The 23,951-nt window shown below is 40.4% G+C and overlaps 1 protein-coding gene across 3 annotated transcripts; it reads right to left on the reverse strand.

Moving 5' to 3' along the window:
- Window positions 1-621: 621 nt before the first annotated feature.
- On the reverse strand, window positions 622-23,827 carry lpin2 (lipin 2). 3 transcript variants are annotated; one of them, XM_054623290.1, is made up of 20 exons: window positions 23,788-23,827; window positions 16,451-16,651; window positions 12,619-12,714; window positions 11,605-11,972; window positions 11,405-11,512; window positions 11,179-11,305; window positions 10,751-11,087; window positions 10,567-10,666; window positions 10,242-10,429; window positions 9,687-9,780; window positions 9,522-9,591; window positions 9,335-9,427; window positions 9,113-9,195; window positions 8,583-8,730; window positions 7,999-8,147; window positions 5,601-5,687; window positions 4,411-4,563; window positions 2,421-2,535; window positions 1,625-1,728; window positions 622-767 (listed from the first exon to the last, which is right to left on the reverse strand). In XM_054623290.1, exons 2-20 carry the CDS (start codon window positions 16,640-16,642, stop codon window positions 623-625), a joined length of 2,757 nt encoding a protein of 918 aa, XP_054479265.1. In that variant the 5' UTR covers window positions 16,643-16,651; window positions 23,788-23,827; the 3' UTR covers window position 622. The 3 variants fall into 3 exon arrangements, with proteins under 3 accessions (XP_054479265.1, XP_054479258.1, XP_054479250.1); XM_054623283.1 differs by lacking the exon at window positions 23,788-23,827 and adding an exon at window positions 19,302-19,568 and having other exon boundaries at window positions 11,605-11,969; XM_054623275.1 differs by lacking the exon at window positions 23,788-23,827 and adding an exon at window positions 19,302-19,568.
- Between the last annotated feature and the right edge of the window lie 124 nt (window positions 23,828-23,951).

The raw sequence follows: 23,951 nt of genomic DNA on the forward strand, positions 1-23,951 counted from the left end.
AGTCAGCCCACTATCAGTCATTTACTTAATGTTCTAGAACAGATTAAAGACTGGATAACTGCGTGTAGGCAAACATAGCAGCCACAGCTTAATATCACATATGACTCTAGCCAGTGTTGATTGCCTACCCCTGTGTGTCTTTTTAGCTTTGAAGGATTAATGTCACCATTTCATGGCGCTCAGGAAATGTGAAAAACTTGATTCAAGGAAAAAAAAGAAAAAAAAAGTCTACTCCTTCTGCACTGCTCAGACGTTGGCGTTAGGGGCCAACGCCTCACGTGGGAGCTTCAGTCGCGTACTTTGATGGGGACTACATAGTGCTCGTTAGGTTAGGATGCCTTCACAGGCACGAGGAAAGACGATCATTTAGTTTGCGATTAGTCTCTCGTCCCCCAGGGGTGACAGTTTGCATGGATTATTCATCAGCATTTACTTTTCTTGAGATAACCTCCACTCATCTTGAATGGGCAACTACTGCTTTATGTTTATGGTCATAACCCTGTAACTGTGCGAGAATGTTTTGAGTACTATATAGGAACGTTTGGGTTTCCTGGAGATGCATTCAAGTGGACAGTCCAGCTGCATGTGTATATGAGCACCTGGGGTATCCATATGTGCTGGATTAGAGCACTTCTTCAGGGTCGATGTCTGGTATGGGCTGCCTCCAGTAACAGAAAGAGCTGTACTCCGGCAGGACAAAGGCCTCGTTCTGCTCTTTGCTCAACAGAGGGAACACGTGCTCCACCAGCTCACTGAGCCGGCTGTAACTGTGGAGAAGAAGACGAGGTCAGAAAAAAAAAAAAGAGTCACAGAAAAGTGGGGACAGACAGAGAGAGAATAGAAATAATCATTAAGAGTTACAAATAATGATATTAACAATTATTCCTTACTTGTAAGCAATCAAGCAACATAAAAAAAATATCAGTAATCACAGGTTTTTATGTGAATTGAAACCTAAAGCTGCATTTTTGAGCCAGCAAAACGATCCGTACACAACGCTGCCATATATTACATCATAAATCACGTACACATCAACCAGACGCTGAGCAACAGCAGCATTAATTTGACATTATGTTTCTGGAAAGCTGACAATAAATGAAGGCTATATTCACTCTCCTTTCAGCTCTGATTTGGTGTCCACCAACTCCCGAGGCAAATATCTGTCTCTTCAGCTGCTTAATGGTGCTAAATAATTAATTAGCTCGACTATGTTTTCAACATCTAGTCATTAACTAGTCAGTCAATCAGAGTTTTTTTGGGCTGATAACAGGTGCCTTCTGCTGCTGGAAACAAGAAAACAATAAATTGAAAGACACAACAATAAATCTGAGATTATGCAGAGTTGCGTGATAAATCTCTGTGGGCTCGTCACTACGACTGACCACTTTTACATTACACAAAGTAATGTCAACTTTTGTTAAAATAAAATAACGATTAGGGCAGCTTTGTGCTTCCATTTCTTTCTCTTCAAATATTTCATATGGTAGGTATTTTGTCAGATATTATGTAGCACAATGAGTGCAGATATTCTCCTTAACCTTTTTCTTTCCAAGCCAATGTCTAATCCTTGCTGTTGGGGATCTCTACAGTGAGACAGACAGAACCAGTCATTTCATGTACTTACGAGGACTTGTTGCCCTTGGTCTGCTCCTGGATCAGCTCTCCCTTGGGGTTGACTGTGAAGATCCTACACACCGGAACCCCCACCTCCTTATAGGCAAACACATCCTGCATGGAGACAAATAATCAATTATAAATAGTTAAAAAAACATTAAATACAAATCTTCTTAGATAAAAGTATGGGACTGAAACTAATTTAAATATGATGAAAAATTTGAGACCGGGCATTTAAAAGCCATCTGAGATCATGTTATTTTTCAGAAAGTAATTCTCATTCATAATACACACTGGGTACAAACTGATATAAGAGCCTTAATTACATTAACCACGGATTTCCTGTTTGTGCTCCACTTTATGCACATAATGGCTATATTTCTAAATGGAATGTTTTGATGGGAAAATGCGAGACTGTGTGTGTGTTTGTGTGTTATATTTTTCTTTTCTTTTCTTTTCTTTGGCGAGCCTCAGAGACAGACAAGAGGTCTGATGGCCGACCCGGTGCTTCATCTGGGTGTTGGTGTTTATGCAGCTGAGGACGGGTCGCTGTGCCCGGCTTGAGCTTTTTTTTTTCACAGACGATGTCACACGGGACCAAACTCCGCCAGTGACCTCAGCTCAGGTTCAGCCCAGTACTGATTTCATATGTTTGTGTGTGCTAATTGATAGCCAACGTGTCACGTTGATCTCGCAATACATCATGTCTGCGTCGACTTCTGGAAAACACAGCTCTCCCGACATGTAATACGCAAGCGAGCTTTAATGTCTGGGAGTCTGACATCTTCAAACATTCATTAACTCACATTAGCTCGATTCCCAAAGGCGGCGTGGAATGGCTGCTTGTTATGCTGGAACAGGTTCTTGATATCTGTAAGGCATTCAATCTTGAAGATCTCCGGTTTCTTCTCAATGACCTCCCTGAATCAAGCAGACAGTTTGATTAGAGCGACGCACATATGCATGTCCTTACCACAGGTCGCTTCTGAAAAGAGAGTTCACTTTGTCAAATGCATGTTAGGTTTCTCTCTTCTTTGGTGTTATCTCCCTTAGATTAGATTCATCTTTTTAATAAATACAGTAGGTATACATGTGAAATACTATGCAAAGCATCTAAAAAAAAAAACAACCCACACAAAGATATTAAAATAATTAGTTTAGTCCAGGTTTCATCACGGACCTCCAAATGCTTGAATGCAAGAGAGTTCTCTGTTACATGCAAATGCAATCAAGAGGGCCATGTAAATAATGCAAATACTGTATGTACAATTTAAAGACATGAAACATGCTTTAGGTTGGTGAGACATTAACCATGGCCCTGTTTACACCTGCCATTAACATGCATCTTGTAACATGTCAAGTCACACCTGGTATTGGACTGTGTCTCCCCATGCATCGCTCTATAGGCAAATAAACCCATACATACATTTGCAAACACCAAATGTACGTTTTAAAACAGAGTTAGGCATTATGCACGGATGAAATTCTCGTGACAATACGGACTGGGTCTATTCCTTGGCATGTTCTAGGCATTCCAAATCAATATGTTTGATGCACTAGTAAACTATCTCTATTGGCTTTCTGAAAATGTTAGACATCACGAGCGGGGCCAGCTTTAGTGCTTTAAAGATCAACTGGAGATCAGAAGAAGGAGAAACAAAAGGAGAGCTGTGGCATTGATGACAGACTTTCCTGCTACTTCCATGTCCCGGACGCATTAGCGCTAATGCTACAAAAGATAAGTGATCTCACAAGTGATCACTCAAGACGCATTTTAAAGTGTAAACAGGGTCCATGATGTAAAAGGTAAAGGTCATAGAAGAATCTCATTGGAATGACGTATGATTAAGATGAAAATACAGCAGAGCAGCTTCTTCTCCTTTGACAGAGTATGGGTCCAACTAAGGAAAAACTCCCTCAGGTTTTGGCCATGTAATGTGCATTAAATTGATAATGGGCCTGTATGGCATTATGCTGTTTATGTGTGTTGTGTGCATACAGTATTTAAGCCAGAGGGTAGGAAATGGGCACATTAATTCAGCAATCCCAGCAAGCCACTGACATTTATGCCCCCATGAAGCTACAGCTGTAACAACATGTGTAGTGTTGGCTAATTAACTTGACATCAACACATGCTATCGCAAATAATTGTTGCATCCTGCTACATATTTAACCAAGGTCAATAATGTTAATTACCAGCTAAATTGTGCAGTGAATACAAAAATCTGTTTTCAGCGTCACTTCAAGTAAGTTGCTTGGATTCTTTATGGTGTCCTATAATAAACCATCCACAGCTCAATGCCTCCTGGAAATCAGCAAGTTGCCATTCCCTTAAGTCCAACTAGCTAATTAATAAACATACCAAAGGCATTGCCTTGGCAGCTGTGAAGACACAACTGTGGAAACCAGGGAGTAAAGATGAAAAATAAAGTAAAGAGACAGGAAGGAGAAGCTGAATGCAGAGTCTAATTCTAGGCTACCAACACATTTAACACCTTTTTAAGAAATTCACAAGTTTGAGTTTTCGGTCTGCCTCAACAACCTCTGCATATGAAAGGCTTATTATAATCAATGTGGATTTGGAGAGGATTTGGAGTCGAGAAACTTGGAGATAATGTGAAATTAAGTTTGCAGACAAAAAGGATTACATTGAGGGGGAGACATTTGGGATGGTTTGAAATTCAGATTATGATATTTGATGAGGAGGATTTAATGTATGGGATGACTTTGGGAATAAGATGTATTTGGCTTTATGACATTTCAACTGGAAGCCATTTATATTGTACGTTCTTGTACCTGTGGAAGGCAGAGAAGAGGCTGCTGGGAGACAGCATGAGCGGTCCTCGGGGGAGAATGGTGCCTCCATCATTGACCCACTGCAGGTAACCTCTGGTCATGTCTGCCATGCCAATAGCCCGCGCTGAGCAGTACAAGAACTTGTAGCCGTTTCTGCCCGAGGAGAGAGCGGTGCTCAGTAACAGTTGTTCCAATACAGGTCAATATCACCACCATCATTAGCAATTACTAAGAATAAAACCTCAATAAGATCAGATGCTTTCACAGTGTGCAGTTTTCATACCATCCATCCATCCATTAGCAATACCCTCAGGATTTCCATATATTCCCGTTATTTCCTGTCAATTTCCATTAATTCCTGTTAATTCCCATTTTGCTAACTACATCATTTTAAGTGATGATGTAGCTGTTATGACAGTCAGGGATTGTGTCATCCGCTCAGTAGAAGTCTGATTTAAAAGATGTGCACTCTATGACTGTGACTTCTATGCAATCATCCCTTACTTAGCTTAGAAATGATGACGAATTGATAGAAAAATCAAAGAATAACACTGGATATGTACAGCACTTCACTGTTATGTTAAGGTCCAGGCTATGGTCCGTTATGGTCCATTTTACATAAATAATGCAGCATTGCGTTTGAACAAACAAGCAAAGTAGCCAGTGTTTAGCCGTGGTTGACTCACATACAGTTGGGCAGTTCATTGATTTTACCCTGCGAACTCTACAAACAAGACGGCCGGTTCAAAACTCAGAACCTTCTTGCTTCAAGGCGACAGAGCTGAACACTGCTGCCCTGGAGTTATGCCAATTCAATGAAAAGTTTATTTCTATCTATGCTGACAACTACTAATGTCACTACAGAGTTTTTTCTACTGTCTGCATGACCAAAGCAGCAAAGACAGGTCGAGATTAAAGTCCAGAAGCTCACAAAAGAAAAAAAAACTACAATAGGAAAAGTGGTCAAACACTGACATGGCGTATTTTATGGTCTTTTAAGATTTTATAATAACTCTGTCTTTCTTTTAGTTAAACTTCCTGAGTCATCAACCTCAAAGCACCCTACGCAAACACTCAGGGAAAATATCAACCCCACAGAGAGACTATTGGGAGCCAAACTGAGACAGTGCTAACCACAGAGCAACCATTCATCCCTCCTCTGTGATTAATCAGTGTTGTTGTGCACTTACTCAGCTACTGAGTGGTAGAGCTTTGCAATGCCCTGGTGGGTCCAGTCCTTCCCCAACTGAGGCAGGATCTGCCCAAATACATCTGACCTAAAACATTAAAACACATATGGATATTAGTGACATAGATATATATATATCCCCATCTGCCAGGTACATCACTGAGAAACAGGCTTAGAAAACGTAGCATTTGTAAAGTAACAAGGTCAAAGAAAACAAAGAAGAGTAGACCTCTCAGAGAAGGTCACATAAAGCACCGTAACTACTCAACTATTTCATCACAAACAGGACATTATGGACTTTTCTCCACTAATGAGGGTTACGGGCCCATTTGGCAGGAACTGTCTAAACCGCACCTTATAGCCGTGTTCTTATGGACTAATATGTAAATGAGCTCATTATAGTCTGTGTGCTCTTCATCCTGTTGCTCAAAGAGAACTACATGTCACAGGTTGGCCTAAAGGGTCACAGAGATAATAAGCTTCGGTCAATGAGGACCTGTTTGATGTTGACCACCTATGAACCTCAAAGAGAGGCCGTCAAAAGAGCCAAACGAGATGGAGCTAGCTTTAAGCTAATCTTTATAAACAGATTCTGCATTCACATGGAGGATCTGTGGGCAACGGGACAAGATTTGGGCATCAAAAAAAATAAAAAAATAATCAGGTTTTCTTTTGTATTCCAAGTAGTATTGACCAATTGTGTTCGAGTAGTTTTTGGTTGAAAGCTCTCTGTGTGGAGAGCAAACGAGGTGGAATGATTTAGCTTTTTTATTGGTTTAAGATGAGCTATATCTGCTGGCTACGCTGGAACCATAGAAATGAAGCCCCTTGCATCCAGAGGCTTATCTTCGTCAGACCAATAGCTGTTGGGTTCCGAGATTGGATTTAAACTAATTAAAAAGATGAACATAAATAAAGCTGGATTATGGCGTTAATATCTGCCATTTGAGAAGGACTTGTATTAGTCTATGAAGTCGCTGAGAAAACTGCACAAAATGTCAAAGAAAGGAAATTAAATGTTAAGTTGAAGTCATTCATCATTTTCTTTTTTTTCTTTCAACTATCCAATCTGTTCTAGCATAACTGAAAAAGGGACAGTTTGAGTTTTTTTAAGTGGGTTGTATGAGGTACCTATCCATAGTTGGCGTTTAATTAAAAATAATCAGTGGAAGCGTATGCTATATTCAGTATATTTTCACGGCTTTATCTTGCTGTCAGACTTCAATTTCACTTTAATTAATCCAAACTAACACTTTAAAACCAAAAATAACACAGCAGCAGATCAGCAACTCCAGTGATCTGTGCGGTAAAATTACTCTTTTGTCAACAGAGCCTGGTGCCTTTGATGAAAGCATAGATAACGGCTTCAGGTGCCCTCAGCAAAGGGCTGTCTGACAAGTTAAAGCAATTAAAATACTAGATATAGCATACACTTTAACGGGTATTTATAAATCCAGGCGGACGTTTTTTTTTAGGTGGCTAGAACATGTTTTAATGACGTCCCTGTCCACAGCAGTAGATTGCTTTGCTCCAGTTCTGGTACTCCTGTCGGTTTCTCCAAACTAGGGGCGTGCTGGCCGCCATCTACAGCAGGTAATACACTGATTATGAACAAGTACAAAACCCAACTTCAAAAAGCGAACTCTCCCTTTAAAAATCTCTGCTCATTCACCTGTATGCCTCCATCTGCAGTGATCACAGTATGGGGGGCAATTAAAAGACATGAGGGACTAAAAATAACACTGCACCTCTACAGATGCTGCCTAGCTAAGGCACAAAATACTTTCCTTCTTGCAATACGGAGGCTTACAGGTCATGATCAAAGACGAGCTTTTGCGTTTTCTCACACTATATATTATTAAAAGGTCTAAAGAAGAGTAATAGTAACATGTAGATTACTCCACATATATATGCCGTATACATATACATATATATATATACATATACACATATATATATATATACACACACACACACACATATATATATATACATATATATATATATATACACACACATATATATATACACACACATATATACATATATATATATACATACATATATATATACACACATATACATATATATATACATATATATATATATACATATATATATATATATACATATACATATATATATACATATACATATATATATATATATATATATATATATATTGTATAATATACTGCCCAGAATCAGTATAATTAAAATAAAGTAGAACTGCTTTCACTAACGCTGGTTTGTGACATATTTGTGTGTAATATTTATGTGTACAATCATGTGCTACGTAGTGAGATGAAAGTAGATTAACACATCATGGAAGTGCAGCTCCATCACTCTGATCAAAGCGGTTATGAGACTGTCGCTGTGAGTGACTTGGAGGCACGTACTTGGTGATGGTGCCATCAATGTCAGAGATAATGACTTTGTCGTCCCAGTTCCACAGGTAGATCGTGCCTTCGCAGCGGCATGTGCCCTGGTATTGGGTGGTGATGCTGAACGTCACGTCATTAGGTCCTTCCTTCAGTTTCAGACTGGCCTGGTAAGACAGTGAAGACAATGAAAGCATATTGAAGCACAGGCTATGCCATTTACTGACATTTGTTCCAACAGTGTAGGCATTACTCTGAAGTATAACTTGTTTTGCCTCAGCACAAATAAACATATACTGGTCTCTAGAGCCCCCTACAGAGAGAAAATGGGGCAAACACTGTGGAGTTCATAGCTAGCCAGCAGAGGGAGCTCTAATCAACAGAAGAAAAAAAAAAAAAAAAAAAAAGAACCTTAAAGCACAAATCTCATTGAGTGCTCTACACTCCAGTTTGTAAACTAATCACCCATCTATTCTGAAAATCAGACAGTATTTTAATAAAATTCCAGTTCAATAATATTATAAAAGTGCTATGCCCTACTTTTAAAGATTTGGCTAGATGATTTTGGGGAAGAAAATACACGTGTGTAATAATGTACTTACTATCTGATCAGAGGAGAGGCGTAGTGACTTCCTGTAAGTGTGTTGGCCGGGGTGGTGCTGACCATCTACTGGCTGCATTCTCTCCTGACAAGATGCAGCGCTCACCTCCTTGGACTCCTCATCACTGGATGAGTCTCCTGCTTTAGGACTGCAGGGAAACAACAAGAATCAGTGTTTGTGCTTGAAAAAAGAAATACCAACTGTCTCTTAGTGAAATACCAGTTTATGACTACTGTAAACAATCTTATGCTGGCATATGTTTTGATCCTGTTTGATTGTTTTGTGCAACTTCTAAACAGTATAAGATTTGAAGCTTGTTAAATACATTAAATTAAACTTAAGTTAACATATTCAGCCCTTCATGATATGCCTTGTAACCCTGCCACCCTGCTTCCTGTTTGTTGACTTCAATACAGATTTATAAAGCAGTGGATTTTTTTTTTTTTTACAATGTCATTCCAGAGTTCAACATGTCACTGAACTCACTTGACTTGACTGTAGAGTATTAATAAACCTTTGGTACCACTTACGGCATGGGCAGTTTCTCCTGAGACATGGAGGCTCCCTCCTCCTCCAGATGACACTCCTCCTTGGTTTCAAGCTTAGTCTCTGACTGGAAGAGCAAAGGGGAAATATCCAAAGATGTGAAGTAAATATAAAATCTGAAGACCGTACACATTGATGTGAGTCTACCTAAAAAAGAAACTGACAGATTTGCAGGTTTTCTTTAATACTTATGATAACGTGCACACCTGCTTGATCGTACTATCTGCCCTTTTTCGCCAGAACCACCAGCGGCCGGACTTCTTTGGCATTTTCTCCTTCACCCAGGCCTCCTCTGTAGCCTACGATAAACAGTTAATGATGAGCTAGTTAAAGATTACAAAGATCCATATGTAATGACAGCAAATACAACAGAAAAAACAAGATCACAGTTACCTTTGGTAAATTCTTCTGAAATGCTTGCAGACTTAAAATCAAGGGTGCAGCTAGCGTCCAATTATAATATCTAAGAAAAAGGCATTAGTTAAGAGATAATATTCACTCTTGTTCATTTCACAAATGAACAAAAAAAAAAAAAAAAAAAAAAAAATGCTTACTTACCTATTTCCTATCTTTACTACCAGGTTGGGGTTATCTATAATTGCTGGATTTTCAGCAAATTCAAGATAGGTGATGATATGCTCCATGAACCTTTCTGCAGACACGCAAGGGAGTGGAACATTAATTAAAGTCAACAGATGAAAGGTCAGTGGCTGTGAGGCATATCATCTCACGTAAAGCCACACAAAGATCAGGAAACTTTCTTCCTTCCATTAGCCACATCAGCTGGGGGTTTCTAAGAAACACGTCCTGAAGAGTGTATGAGACACAAGAGAGAAAGTGCTGTCGGGATTCATATCTATTAAGGTCAACACTTGTGGCCTTAAAGGGCAATTCTAACAGTTACAAACTCCAAAGCTGATTTGTAATAGAATAGAGCCTCCACCAACAGTGGCTTAGGGGCCTTCTAATGTGGCCAATAAAGTAAAAAAAAAAACTTTGTAGTTACATAACCAATTTAGTACATCTCTACTGGCTGAGGTTAACTTTCTGTCCTGCATAAAAGTACTAAGTGCACTCTTGTTTACATTTTTTATGAGAGCCATTCTAGTGTACCTTTGGATATTTCAGCATTTTCTGTGAGGCCTCCGCACAGAGAGAGAGTGACGTCGGGGAGGTCGCTAGCTGAGTCAGAAAGACACTCTGTCCCGCTGTCAGCTGCTGCACTGCCCACCGACTGTGGGGACTGTGACCCAGAGAGCATCTCTGAGTCCATCCAGTGCTTTGTTGCTGCCTCAGACTCACTGAAGCAAAAGTAAAAAGAGAACAATACGTCACTTTGCTTTGTTTGGTTTTAAAAATAGTCCACATTTAGCTTTTCTTTCTTAATTAAAACAGGTCAGGGCAGTGACATAATTAGGTGCCTCTTTCAAAATCTAACCTCTTGGGAAAATATCTTGCAGCAACATCAGGTTCAAGTACATTCAGGTCATCTAGGTAGATATCCTCAGGACCCTGATGCTGGCTCCGCTTTGGGACACCTTCATTAAACAACAGAAGTATTTGTCAAGATAATGTGCAATCACAGGAGATGACTGAAAAAAAAAGAATGCCACCAAACATACCTTTCTTCTTAGAGGGCGAATCGCTCAGTTGGCTGTTGAAAGGGGTGGAGGTTGCCACATTGGGTGGCAGGACGTCCAGGGGCTCTGTGGGCGTTACAGGACTCACAGAGGTTATGGTGACGACGGATGCGAGAGGAATCGCAGGTGATACAGTGGTGATAGGGGTGCGTGGCTCAGGCTTGACAATGGTACACACTGAGGAGGAGGCGCCGTCTCCCCTTATGATCTCTGTCTCGTTCTCCATGGCCTCAGTGCTGAGGATTACACGGAAGTGGGTGCTCTCCGATGGGGTGATGGTCACCGTTTTCAGAAGCTCTGAGCGCTCTTTTTTGGTGATCTGGATTTTGGATAACAGGGAGAAGGAGTTACAGAGAGGAGAGTTTACTGAGAGCCATCTGCCTCTGAATATTATAGGAGAGAGGTCTTACCCTGGTGGTTTCTGGAAACTCCCCCCAGGTCCACTGCATGTGGGACTCAGCTCTGAGCAAACTCTCTGAGGGCCTGACCATCAGTTCAGAGTCACTCTTTGGGGAAAAGCCTTGAGACAAGCCATGACTAAAGGGACGGGTAAACAAATGCAAAAAAAACCCAATAAGATATAGTCTGTTTACGTGTCATTCTTGCTGATGACTCTGCGTTTTTGTCAATACATACCTGTCATTTGACGGCCAGTCCCCATCAGAGAGTGGATATCCATCAAGGTCGTGTCTGGCTGCAGGTAATTTGAGGTCGATGTCTCTCATTGTGGTAACGGAGGGTGACCTAAATACAGGGTGAAACAGATATATAATAATTTACTCCTCTCTATTTAGACACATTTCTGCTACAACAGTAAGCGTTGAGCCTGAACCTACCTGGAGACATGTGCTGCAGCTTCCTCATCAGAGCTCATGTCCATCTCAAAGATCTCTTCGTTTTGCCCAGAACTGGACATAGCAGCAGCAGTCGTAGCAGCAGGTGCGTTAGCAGCAATAGCATTACCAGTAGTGACTGCCATTGGCGGGGTCAGCTCCTCTCTCCGGGGGTCCCCTTTGTGCTTCTTCCTCCGTTTCTTCTTCTTCTTTGTGGACACGGTGCTCGGAGCAGGAGGCTCAGGTGGGTCCTCTGGGTCAGCGGGGTCATCCTCCAGATCTTTTAGGGCCCTGTGCTCAACCTCTGAGATCCAGAACATGTGACTCTCGGTGGGGATTGGGGAGGTGGCCAGGTGGGCGGGGACAATCTGCTAAAGCATCAGTGAGAATCAGGAGAAGGCAGAAACTTGAGGCTTTAGAAACAAGTGCAAACCAAAACAGCATTACTGATTCATAGGGTCTGTTCCTAGCCTTTGACTGAATTCTACTAAAACAGGGTTGTTGTCACTGCTTAGTTGTCACAATGACATTTCAGAAAGCTTGAGCAATAGGTCACTTGTCAAATAAAGCAACTACAGTGGAGTAAATATTTCCTCACACAAAATGTTCTCTGAGTCACCGTGTTTCTTGTGTAGTGTGTACAAAACCGTGCTGAAACCGATACAATCATGCTCAGGAGTAAAACAATTCTGTTGAATTCATTCTAATGGTGTGAGCATCAAATTCCATTAAATAATACATATATCAAAAGAATGATAACATTGGCTGGTAGACATAAAACACTGTATTTTAAAAGCTCTCTGCTTCACGAGCAACAACAAATGAGGAACATTTACAGACGCTGATATTTGCATTCCATTTAATATCTCGCTTAACTTTAGCTGCCATGCTTTACACAAATTCCAACAAATCTAAATTAAGTTTGTGTTATTATTAAACTGCAGCAGTATTGTTACTTCTATTAAATTTTTTTAAAAATGGTGGGCTCCACTGATCTGTAGTTAGTTGGGTACTCACATTCAGCTGCTCCGCCTCCTGGACAAAAAAGGCCTCTCCATTGTCACCGAGCTTCATGTGCAGCTCTACTGGCTCTCCATTCACTTCAATGTCAATCTGGAAGAAATTCCCAGAAGATCAAAGCATTATAATGATACCTTTTATTAAGAAATCAAATTCATAAACAGGATACTGAAAATGGTGTTTGGCTGACATCTAAAACCATTTGGGTCTTATTTTATTATACTTTCAAAATGATATTTCAGGGCCACACTTCAGCTACTTACAGCTCCATCTTCCTCCCAGGGCTTTACAAAACCTAATAACTATATGGGTCCTCTGGGCTTGCATTCAGTCAACGCTGCCAATAGAGCAGGGCCATTCATGTTTGCCAGGCAGGCTAACCCCCAGTGGACCCGAGGCTATTCAGAAACTTTACACCAGAAAAGCAAAAACCAGATCACGTCTGTCAGAGACTACAGAGGGGGCAGACATTGTCTCAAAGTACTCAGCCCAGTCTGACAACCTGAAACCAAATTATCAATATTAATTCTCAACCAAACGGACACAAACATCATCTACCTTTTTAATTTCAACCCCTCAGGGTTGCTAAGGGCAATTTATGTATAGGGAGTGATGGCAGGGAATTTCAATGTCCAATTAATAATGAGCCAGAATGAATGAGACTCCTCTTCAACCTTTCACAGACAGTGACAGGTTACATTCACTTGGCTGAGTTGTGGATTTACAAACACCATGCTGCATTACTGGAATTACTAGAGGCAATGGCTGCCTGCAGATGTTTAAATTTAGGGCATATGATTGGGTTGTTTCTCTCCGACAGCACTACCCAAAGTAACTTCTGAAGTTTGTATTTACTTCTAACCAGCAGAACGGAGAGAAAGAAGAACTACTTATGCATAACTGACTTTTTTTTTCTTATTTATTCAAATGTTTCAAGAATCAAACGGTACAAAAAAAACTTTTCTGGTTGCCAACCACCATCCACAGCCAAAAAAATATTTGTATTTGGCTGCCAACTGCCGTCTCACTTCCACTCTGAATGGTCGAGAAAATAAATACAAATAATAATCATTCATATTGTATGTATGTATGTATGTATGTATGTATGTATGTATGTATGTATGTATGTATGCATGTATGTATGTATTATGAATGATTATTATGTATGTATGTATGTATGTATGTATGTATGTATACATTATGAATGATTATTATGTATGTATGTATGTATGTATGTATGTATGTATGTATGTATGTATGTATGTATGTATGTATGTATACATACATTATGAATGATTATTATGTATGTAGGCGTGGATGTATGCGTGTATGTATGTATGTATGTATGTATGTATGTATGCGTGTATGTATGTATGCATACATAAAAAATATGATGTATGCATACATAAAAAATATGAATGATTATCGATTTTTTTTTTTAGCAGCAGCCTTTAAGGATCTGATAAGTGATCTCAGGGACATATGCATAACTGTTTGTTACACAACAGCCCTTCATGTTGAGGCCATCTTCTTCACGTGTCCTCCTCCTCCCACACATTCAAGTTGTAGAGCTGTTGCCATAGTAACCATTCATTCAGTCCACCCTGAACGCCTATCAGCATTCTGGGTAGGTGATGAGACAGCATCATTCCCCCACAAATCATCACCCACTCTGATCCTCAAGCAAGTAAATAAGATTGTCTCTGGTCAGAGTGCAGCATTACTGTTCTAAGTATAGAAGCCATGGACAAGTTCACCATTGATAGTGACGTGGTGGGAAAACATATTTAATAATAATTTCAATCTTATTTTAGCCATTACTAAACACTAACTGAATACCAAGGAATATTCAGAATTGTTATACAAAAACAATGAACTCAAGTAACCTCAATTTTGCAAAGAAAGGTTGTGGTGACTCATACTTATGCAGATTACAGACCTTTGAGTAGATATTTAGCTCTACATTTACTTACACTCAAAACAGGCTCAACTCTCCCAAACCATCAACTAGGCCAACGGTGCTACAAATATGTCATTTTTTCAGGTGAGAATTAACCATGATTAATTAGATTTCATCTCTAAGCTAGGAAAATATATTATCAAGTCAACTACTATCAAGGAGGGAGAAACATTCCATCTATGTTCTGCAAACAGAAACAAACATTTCCCTGAATGGTTGCAAGAGGATCCATTGAAGCTACTAATTGCTGCAGAAGCCCCTCGACATGAGAATGGGTAACCTGACTGGTAAATGAGGCAATCTATATTCAGCGAGGCACACAAATGACCCAAACCATCGATTGTCTTTCATTTAAAATTCTAAAACGTATGAATCTAAAAGAAATCAGAACTTACATCAAGTCAAGTTTGCTTAAAGCCAAATGTTCGGCTCCCAGAATCCACAAACAGGTGTTTTGGGGTTTAGTCTCCAATTGTAGCGTGCCATCATCCTGTTTAATGCAATATTACACTACAGAATCACTCTCTCAGAGACTGTTTACAGTTTTTGATCGCTTTGCTCAAAATATGTCTTACAGTCGGCACATCACAATTGTGTTGAGAGGAAGGCTAGTGTGACCGTACTTTCAAGGAGATGTCAATCAAGAACAAGCTTACAGTGTCCTGAAAATGGCTATAATCAAGCAAATAAGTGAAAACACTTGTGTGGTGGACAACTTGAGTGAACAGCCTTTAGCACCGTAAATAATGTTGGTTCATACTAACACACCTGAGAGGGCATATCACATGACCATTCCCATAAACACGGTTGCAGAAAATAGGATAAGAACAGAAATGAAGGGAATTAAGACCAGAGATTTCTTCGCTTCTTTGCTCGGTGGAACTGTATATGGTGGTAGAGGCAGCAGCAAACATGGTTTGGGAGATGTGCAAAGCAAATATGGTGACTTATTTGAGCGGGATCGTGAGCATTATCCATGGCTGTAGGAAGCCATGGATAATGTACCAACACAAGAAGGATGAAATTACAAAATCAGAGAGCAGAATTTAACTGCACAACAGATGCTAGGATAGATAACAAGTGCATCCATGCCTGACGGTCATTTTCCATGTTTAATTTACCAATGGTAGTCTAGGTTGATTTTGTTTGTTTTCTTACGGTAAAGGGTGACCCGATAGGGGCGCAACGATTCAAGGGAGGACATGTCATGACTGATAAAACCCAGTACTCATAAAAATGCAAAAAAAACAACACCAAAAACATCTAAAAGAAAAAATGAAATAGAAAAAAAAGAAGCTAACTTGATTATCTGTGTCATCGTTTTTTAAAGTCTCAATTTCCACTGGTCCAGACTAAAACAAATACAGTTTTTGGACTACAACAACAGGCTCAGGAGCGTTTTCAGAAGTCTCTGTAATATGGGAATATTTCAAAATGCCGGAGTAGTGTGGATGCTAGGTGTACATGTAGCAAAAGTTATGCTTTCTTAAACAAATATCGTTTAGTATGGATTTAGCCTTTATTAAGAGTCAGTTACCTACTTAAAAAAAAGATCTTGAAGTAATCTGGCTTAGTTTGGACACAACCTCATACAGTAATAGCAACAATGACTGTATATGCTGGTATACAAGTTGTCTTGAAGACTGAAGACTTTTTATAGAGCATAATCAAAGTGTTCTTCAAAAGGGAAACGAAACATTTTGTAGCCGCCACACACTTTTATATACACTCATTCTCCAAATTGTTTCCTTATGTAGATTCACAAGCTTGGATTTGTCTTGATGTGGAGCACTTTAATAATTAGATGACTTCAACATGTCAGTAAGAGAACATAAATAGAATAATTAAAACTTTTATTTTCAAACTTACCACTTTCTCTTTGGATCGCAGTACACCAAGCTTGCCAAAGCGCACATGGAATGGTGAGCACTGGTAGGTGCCATCTCTCTGGCGGACCACCACGACATCGATGCAGCCCGACAGCGTGGCCTGATTAATGCCCTTATACAGTTCTTTGACAGTTACCAGCACCTGACCTGCCAGCTGGCCCACGTAGTTCATGGTGTTTGCCTGGATGGGGGGGGAAAGTACAAAATATTAGCTGAGTTAGGGAAAAGACAGGATGAGGAAGTACTGCTCAGCAATAATGCAGAGAAGGAGACAGGTTTGGCTCATACAAGTTGTTAAATCGAACAGGTTTCCACTTGATTTAGCACTTTCCCAGTCAATCCACTGTTGTCCCTGCTTTTAAGTATCTTCGTCGCATTTGTCTTTTGCCGTTTTGTCAGATCCCTCTCTGCCTGCCTGCCCTGCCCTGTGCTGTCTGTTATCTCCTGACCTGTATACAGACTGCCAGAGTGCCACTGTTGACCTGTCGCTGGCCGCAGTCCAACCTGAGCAACATCAGAGAGGGGGGCTGATGGCTGGGCTCAAACAATGAAGACACAACCTCACACAGAGTTTACCACTGCCCTTCTGTTTTCGAATACAGTACTTGAAGTCGCAGATCTGTGGCTATAATTAGATGGACTAGGATTGACCCTGCATATTTACTCACAGCATTTGTTTTTCTTGCTTGGGTCTCAGTTTCTGAGATTGTAAATATATTTAACAAGCAATCTGTTGAGGCTACTAAATCAAAAGAGAAAGTTCCACACAGGCCTCACTTAATGACACAAACTTTCCAGCCTTCCTGTGGCCTCATTACTGAACTGGATTATTTGCAGTCATTTCTGTGCGCAACAGAGTGCATATGACCATTAACCTAGCAAACATGATTTTGGTTTGTTCGGGTCAGGGTCGTGTTTAGTTGGGCACGTAAACATGTTCCCCTGCTGACTTCATTGGGTTTATGCCACTTGAAATGGTCCCATGTCACACTGACCATTTGTTCAGAGTGTAGTGCAGTGGGGGTGGGGGTTGTAGGGTAGAGAATAGGGGCATTTGTGCAAGGGTGGCATAAAGGAATATGGTAAACTGGCATGAGATATGTTGTACCAGAGTAAGCTAATGAATAGATATCAATATAATACTATTATGCTGGCTACTTTGAATAATTCCCACGTTTTGAACACCACACAGGCAGTTTATCATCAAGTCAAACAGCAATCACTGTAAGCTGACAGTTCAAAGGGTTGTAGAGGGCTTTACATGATTTGATATGAGGCCTGTCAGCAACAGGAAGCTCTCCATTCTCTCAAAAAGCTCCACCCCACATTTGTAGACAAGATGGGTGGAGAAATACATAGGCCCGAGCTACCGCTCATTGTTGACACTCACTACAATGACAGTGTTGTAGAAGAACATATGCAACTACAAGAAACCAGTCACAATTTAAAAAAAAGTAACTAACATTGGAAGAATCTTTCATTTTTAAAGTTTGTCACTACGACTGCTTGTATGGCGGAACAAAGTTCTAAACTAAATACAAATGCTATTGTAAAGCTGGACTTTATACAATCAGCCACATGGTTCCTTAAAATGCCTTGAAAGTTTTATTCTGAATAAAACCCAAAACTCAAAACTAAAATCTCAACAATCTGTCTAGTGGAACATTTGAAATACGTGGAAAAGGTTTTAATCTTTCCAACGATAAATAAACAACACATACATGAACAAACAGCAACTTTATGATTACTACTGATGTTTTTGTTTAAATAGAAATATGAATCACATCACAGGAACAAAGGCAGTGTGATTACTACCGTCAAATGTCATAGTAATCAAACGTTTAGGTCTACCTTGTTCCCCTTTGTTGTACTTGTTTCGTGGCGATCAATGCAGAGAGGACTGATACACACAAAGTGAATCAAAGGCTTCGACCAAGTAGATGAAAACCGAAGTTCTGATCAGAGAGACCAGAGAACTCAAACACAGTCTAGAGCATTAAAAAGCAACACACCTCAGCTGCAAAATAATTTCACTGTGCCACTGTCAAGGGTAAAAGGGTCACATGTGACATGCTGTTTGTCAATTATTTGCATGTTTATTTCTTTATCTGGATTTTTTGTACTTCTGAAAACCAAAAACATTCTTGTTGCGATCAAGCAAATAAACCGGTGGTGTAACTTTGGAGCATTATGTAATAAACTTTCACTTTTATTTTGACACCACAAAAAAAAGCCACATGCATAGAGTGCATAGCTCCTGTCCTCTCAACTGACGATGTTAACATCAAGTGCAGAGATACATAAAGAAGTTTGTCATGACAACAAGGCTCCAAATATCTATAAAAAGTCATTATATAACAGGGAATATTCTACATTAAAAGCAAAAAAATACACAGGAGCTGTCTGGAAAGGTGCCACTGAATTCAGTTATCTAGAACTCTTTTTTTCCCTTTCAGTTTCAACTCATGAGTACAAGTACACACAACAAGTAGCTACACTGTCAGACCCCAAACTACAAACTACTGGTATTTGGATAAGAAATTACTAGCTGATTAGACAGACGTTGCAGGCTTCATGACCCAATAAGAATATTTGAAAGCATCTTAAATATTAACACTTCATCATCCTCTTCTTTCATAAGTCCATAAAAAAAACAGTCACGAATGTAGCCCTTCAACAAAACCTGTGGTCAGGTATCACGCCACTAGGCTTGGTCACAATATTAAGCCAATAAATCAAGGCAACCAGCCAAACCAAACAATAAAGAACAGGATGTGTATCAGTATAGAAGGCCCTCCAGCATCAGGACAAAGCTGTCAGCGCTGACTCACCAGGGACCAAGACAACCTCAGAGAGGACTCATCCTGTTCGCTGTTGTCTGTGTTGTCGTCTGTGTTGCTTCCTAGGAGCTCCCTGTCCCCCCAGGATCTCTGTCTCTTCATCACAGTTAGCAGAGCGCGAGCCCTTAACTCAACCCACCTCAGGGTACTCCACTAGGACCAATGTTTTCCTCCCTCACATTATGATGATAGTGCCTTCCTGCCATCCTGAATCCAATCTCAAATGCGGCCCACCTAATCACGTTGGAGCAACCTTCACAAGGGTAAATACCGGTACACCGCTATCTGATAGTATTGCGCAACGCTGTCATAAACTTTGTCATCCTTCTTCTGGGATATTCTCTGCAGGATCTGCTCAATCCAGTCATTTGACAGGACACAAAGGGTTCAGCCAATGGGATGGCCTCTTTGAGATGGCGGTGTGTGGCTGATAAGGGATAGCTAATTCCTGTGAACGGCTACTCAATGTTTTTCCCTGATAAGGGTACAAGCTCAGGGGGGGAAACAAGCAGTACTCTGCAGCGTGACGTTCAGGCACAGTCAGTCACATGTACGTTACGATCGTTGCTTGTTATTGTGCATGACTAATCAAATGACATAGATTGGCAGGAGTCAACCAACCAATGGGATGTATTGGACGTCAACATGTTGCACTTCAGTTTCTCATTACCCTTGAACTTATCGACCCATTCATGTTATCGCAAAAGTGAACAGGTGAAAGTTCTGTGAATAGACAAGGGCTAATCTCTGTGGGGAGTACTCTATATTAAATATCAATATAGTTTGCTAAAATTAGCCCGAGTGCTATTTCAATCATATCGATATTCAATACAGATGGAATGGGTACACTCATATGACTGTAGTCCACGCAATGATTGATTCAAACATGTTTTTGGGTTGTCACTGGTCCTTCTTCCAGCATCCACCTGCCTGGTTAATCTTCTAAATGAATGCTAAGATGAACATAGTGCATGAGGCTCCTCCAAAAAGGCTTCGTTCCCCACTGTCCCATCTGCTAAGTCTTTTGTAAACACTATCAAACAAAACACTCCTGGGTCCTGGGCCTACTGGGTGAAAGGCTGCTGATTCATCCTCCCCCTGAGCTAGGATCTGTTCTGTGTTCGAATATTTGAGAAGAGCTACGAGCAAAAAAAAAAGCTTATACTTCCTTTGAGAGAACCTCCACCAAATAACCCATTTATGTAGCAACCCTTGCCTTCGCTAAAGAAATACTGTGCATCTAACATGAAGAATAACAAGACCAGTCATCTGAGTATTATGGTGGTATACTTCACTACATCATTAGGGTTTTTATCTAGAATGATCCAGTGCACATTTGCTTTGTTGGTGTGACAAAAGAATCAGTCCTGCGACTGAGCAGGCCAACCAGACAACACAAGGTTCATGTTACACTCCATCATGTATTAAGTTACACCAAACCGCACCAAAACGAGCCTTCTTGTTATTTGTGTAACATAAACCATGACAACAACAACCCCAGACAGACAGTGCTGGCTTTTGTGTTTACACATTATGCAGTGCAAAAAAAAACAAAAAAGCTTTTTGGATCGAGGTTACAGAGTAATAGTCAGAAAAAGGAAGCAAAACATGCACTTTACAGTGCATGTTTTTTCTTTCAGGTGAAGGTACAACAAACCCATTGTTTTCTTAAATCTTCTTCAGCTGCAGTAAATGTAGAAAAAAAAGGAGACAAATGCTCCTCATGTTTTGTAAACTGCAATTTTCACTGAGATATATTTCAGTCTGACTGTATAAAACTCAAAGTCATAAACCAAGTCCATTAGCTTTAGCTTTGATTAGGTACACTCAATTCATGGATGTTTTACAACAGCCCTGCAATAAATCCTTTATGGAAACAATAATGTTTAATCTCTGCTGGTAGTTTTGAAGTGTTTTAAATATTTAGTCCACCAAACACAGTACAGTGTAACAACTACACAAACTACAGCCTACAAAAAAGGACCATGGATGTAATTAAACACCTCCCTAAAACAGTTTAAACAAGAACTGAACAGTCAGGAATAAAATACAAGGTTGTTGACCGCATTAGTTTTTAGTTAAGTAAACATAATAAACTGAGTGTAAAAAGGAGATAAAATGTACTGCTCATCATGAGCTGTCATTCAGTTATAAAACTGATTTGGGTTTTGTAAGATTACTTTGGGCAATAAAGTATCAGTGTGGGGCTGTCTCACATTACACACCCAACCTACAGTACCAGTCAAAGGTTTGGACACACCTTCTCATTCAATGGTTTTTCTTTATTTTAATTTTATTCTACATTGTAGATTAATATTGAAGACATCCAAACTATGAAGGAACACATATGGAATTATGTGGTAAACAAACAAAAGCTCAACAAACCAGAATATGTTTTATATTTTAGATTCTTCACAGTAGTTGAATGAGAAGGTGTGTCCTAACCTTTCACTGGTACTGTATATACACAATGCCTGGGGACAAATGAATAACACTGACCTACTTGAAAACGTGGTGTATTTGGTGAGGTGGCAGCACTGCTTACAAAGACAACAACCCTTAGGACCCACTGTAAAACAACCCTTAGGACCCACTGTAAAACAACCCTTAGGACCCAGTATAAAACAACCCTTAGGACTGTAAAACAACCCTTAGGACCCACTGTAAAACAACCCTTAGGACCCAGTATAAAACAACCCTTAGGACCCAGTATAAAACAACCCTTAGGACTGTAAAACAACCCTTAGGACCCACTGTAAAACAACCCTTAGGACCCACTGTACAACAACCCTTAGGACCCTGTAAAACAACCCTTAGGACCCACTGTAAAACAAACAACCCTTAGGACCCACTGTAAAACAACCCTTAGGACCCAGTGTAAAACAACCCTTAGGACCCACTGTAAAACAACCCTTAGGACCCAGTGTAAAACAACCCTTAGGACCCTTAGGACTGTAAAACAACCCTTAGGACCCAGTGTAAAACAACCCTTAGGACCCACTGTAAAACAACCCTTAGGACCCACTGTAAAACAACCCTTAGGACCCACTGTAAAACAACCCTTAGGACCCTGTAAAACAACCCTTAGACCCACTGACTGTAAAACAACCCTTAGGACCCAGTGTAAAACAACCCTTAGGACCCACTGTAAAACAACCCTTAGGACTGTAAAACAACCCTTAGGACCCAGTGTAAAACAACCCTTAGGACCCACTGTAAAACAACCCTTAGGACCCACTGTAAAACAACCCTTAGGACTGTAAAACAACCCTTAGGACTGTAAAACAACCCTTAGGACTGTAAAACAACCCTTAGGACCCAGTGTAAAACAACCCTTAGGACCCACTGTAAAACAACCCTTAGGACCCACTGTAAAACAACCCTTAGGACCCAGTGTAAAACAACCCTTAGGACTGTAAAACAACCCTTAGGTGTAAAACAACCCTTAGGACCCACTGTAAAACAACCCTTAGGACCCTGTAAAACAACCCTTAGGACCCACTGTAAAACAACCCTTAGGACCCAGTGTAAAACAACCCTTAGGACTGTAAAACAACCCTTAGGACCCAGTGTAAAACAACCCTTAGGACTGTAAAACAACCCTTAGGACTGTAAAACAACCCTTAGGACTGTAAAACAACCCTTAGGACCCACTGTAAAACAACCCTTAGGACTGTAAAACAACCCTTAGGACTGTAAAACAACCCTTAGGACCCAGTGTAAAACAACCCTTAGGACCCTGTAAAACAACCCTTAGTAAAACAACCCTTACTGTAAAACAACCCTTAGGTAAAACAACCCTTAGGACTGTAAAACAACCCTTAGATGACTGTAAAAAACAACCCTTAGGACTGTAAAACAACCCTTAGGACCCAGTATAAAACAACCCTTAGACCCAGTGTAAAACAACCCTTAGGACTGTAAAACTATAAAACAACCCTTAGGACTGTAAAACAACCCTTAGGACTATAAAACAACCCTTAGGACTGTAAAACAACCCTTAGGACTGTAAAACAACCCTTAACAGCTGCATGTGGCACATATCTGTGGTTTAAATTGCTGATTTCGCAGATTAAAGCTGCCATGTAGCTTAACAGAAACACAAGTGAACGTTTTGATGAATGGAAAACGCGGAAATGTACAAACAGAAACCAAAAAAACAAACAAAAAAAAACATGAATTGTTCAGACACGTTAAAAGGTTTAGCTGAAGGTTTAGCTGCAGGTTTCGTGGACACATGGATGATAAACATCTTCAGCCCGGAGACGAGCTCCGCTAGCCGAGCAGCAGCTACCGTTACACCGTTACACGTTAACCGGTTAACCGGTAACGACCCGGTACAGCGTGTAACCGACTCCACCGGTTAACCGAGGAGAGATCCTCTACACACACATATATACACACACATACATACATATATACACACATAACCCGGGCTGTGTCTCCGGGATGAACCGGTCCAGCGTAGCGTACATACACGTTAGCATCCAGGCTAGCTACCGTTAGCTGTCGGTCCCTCACACACCAGCACACGATAGGAACCTCCGGTACCTCTCCTCTCCTCTCCGGTTACTCTCCTCTCCGGTACCTCTCCGGTACCTGTGTGTGTGTGTGTGTGTGTGTGTGTGTGTGTGTGTGTGT

Source organism: Anoplopoma fimbria, chromosome 3 (assembly GCF_027596085.1).
Source record: "Anoplopoma fimbria isolate UVic2021 breed Golden Eagle Sablefish chromosome 3, Afim_UVic_2022, whole genome shotgun sequence".
Classification (NCBI taxonomy): Eukaryota; Metazoa; Chordata; class Actinopteri; order Perciformes; family Anoplopomatidae; genus Anoplopoma; species Anoplopoma fimbria.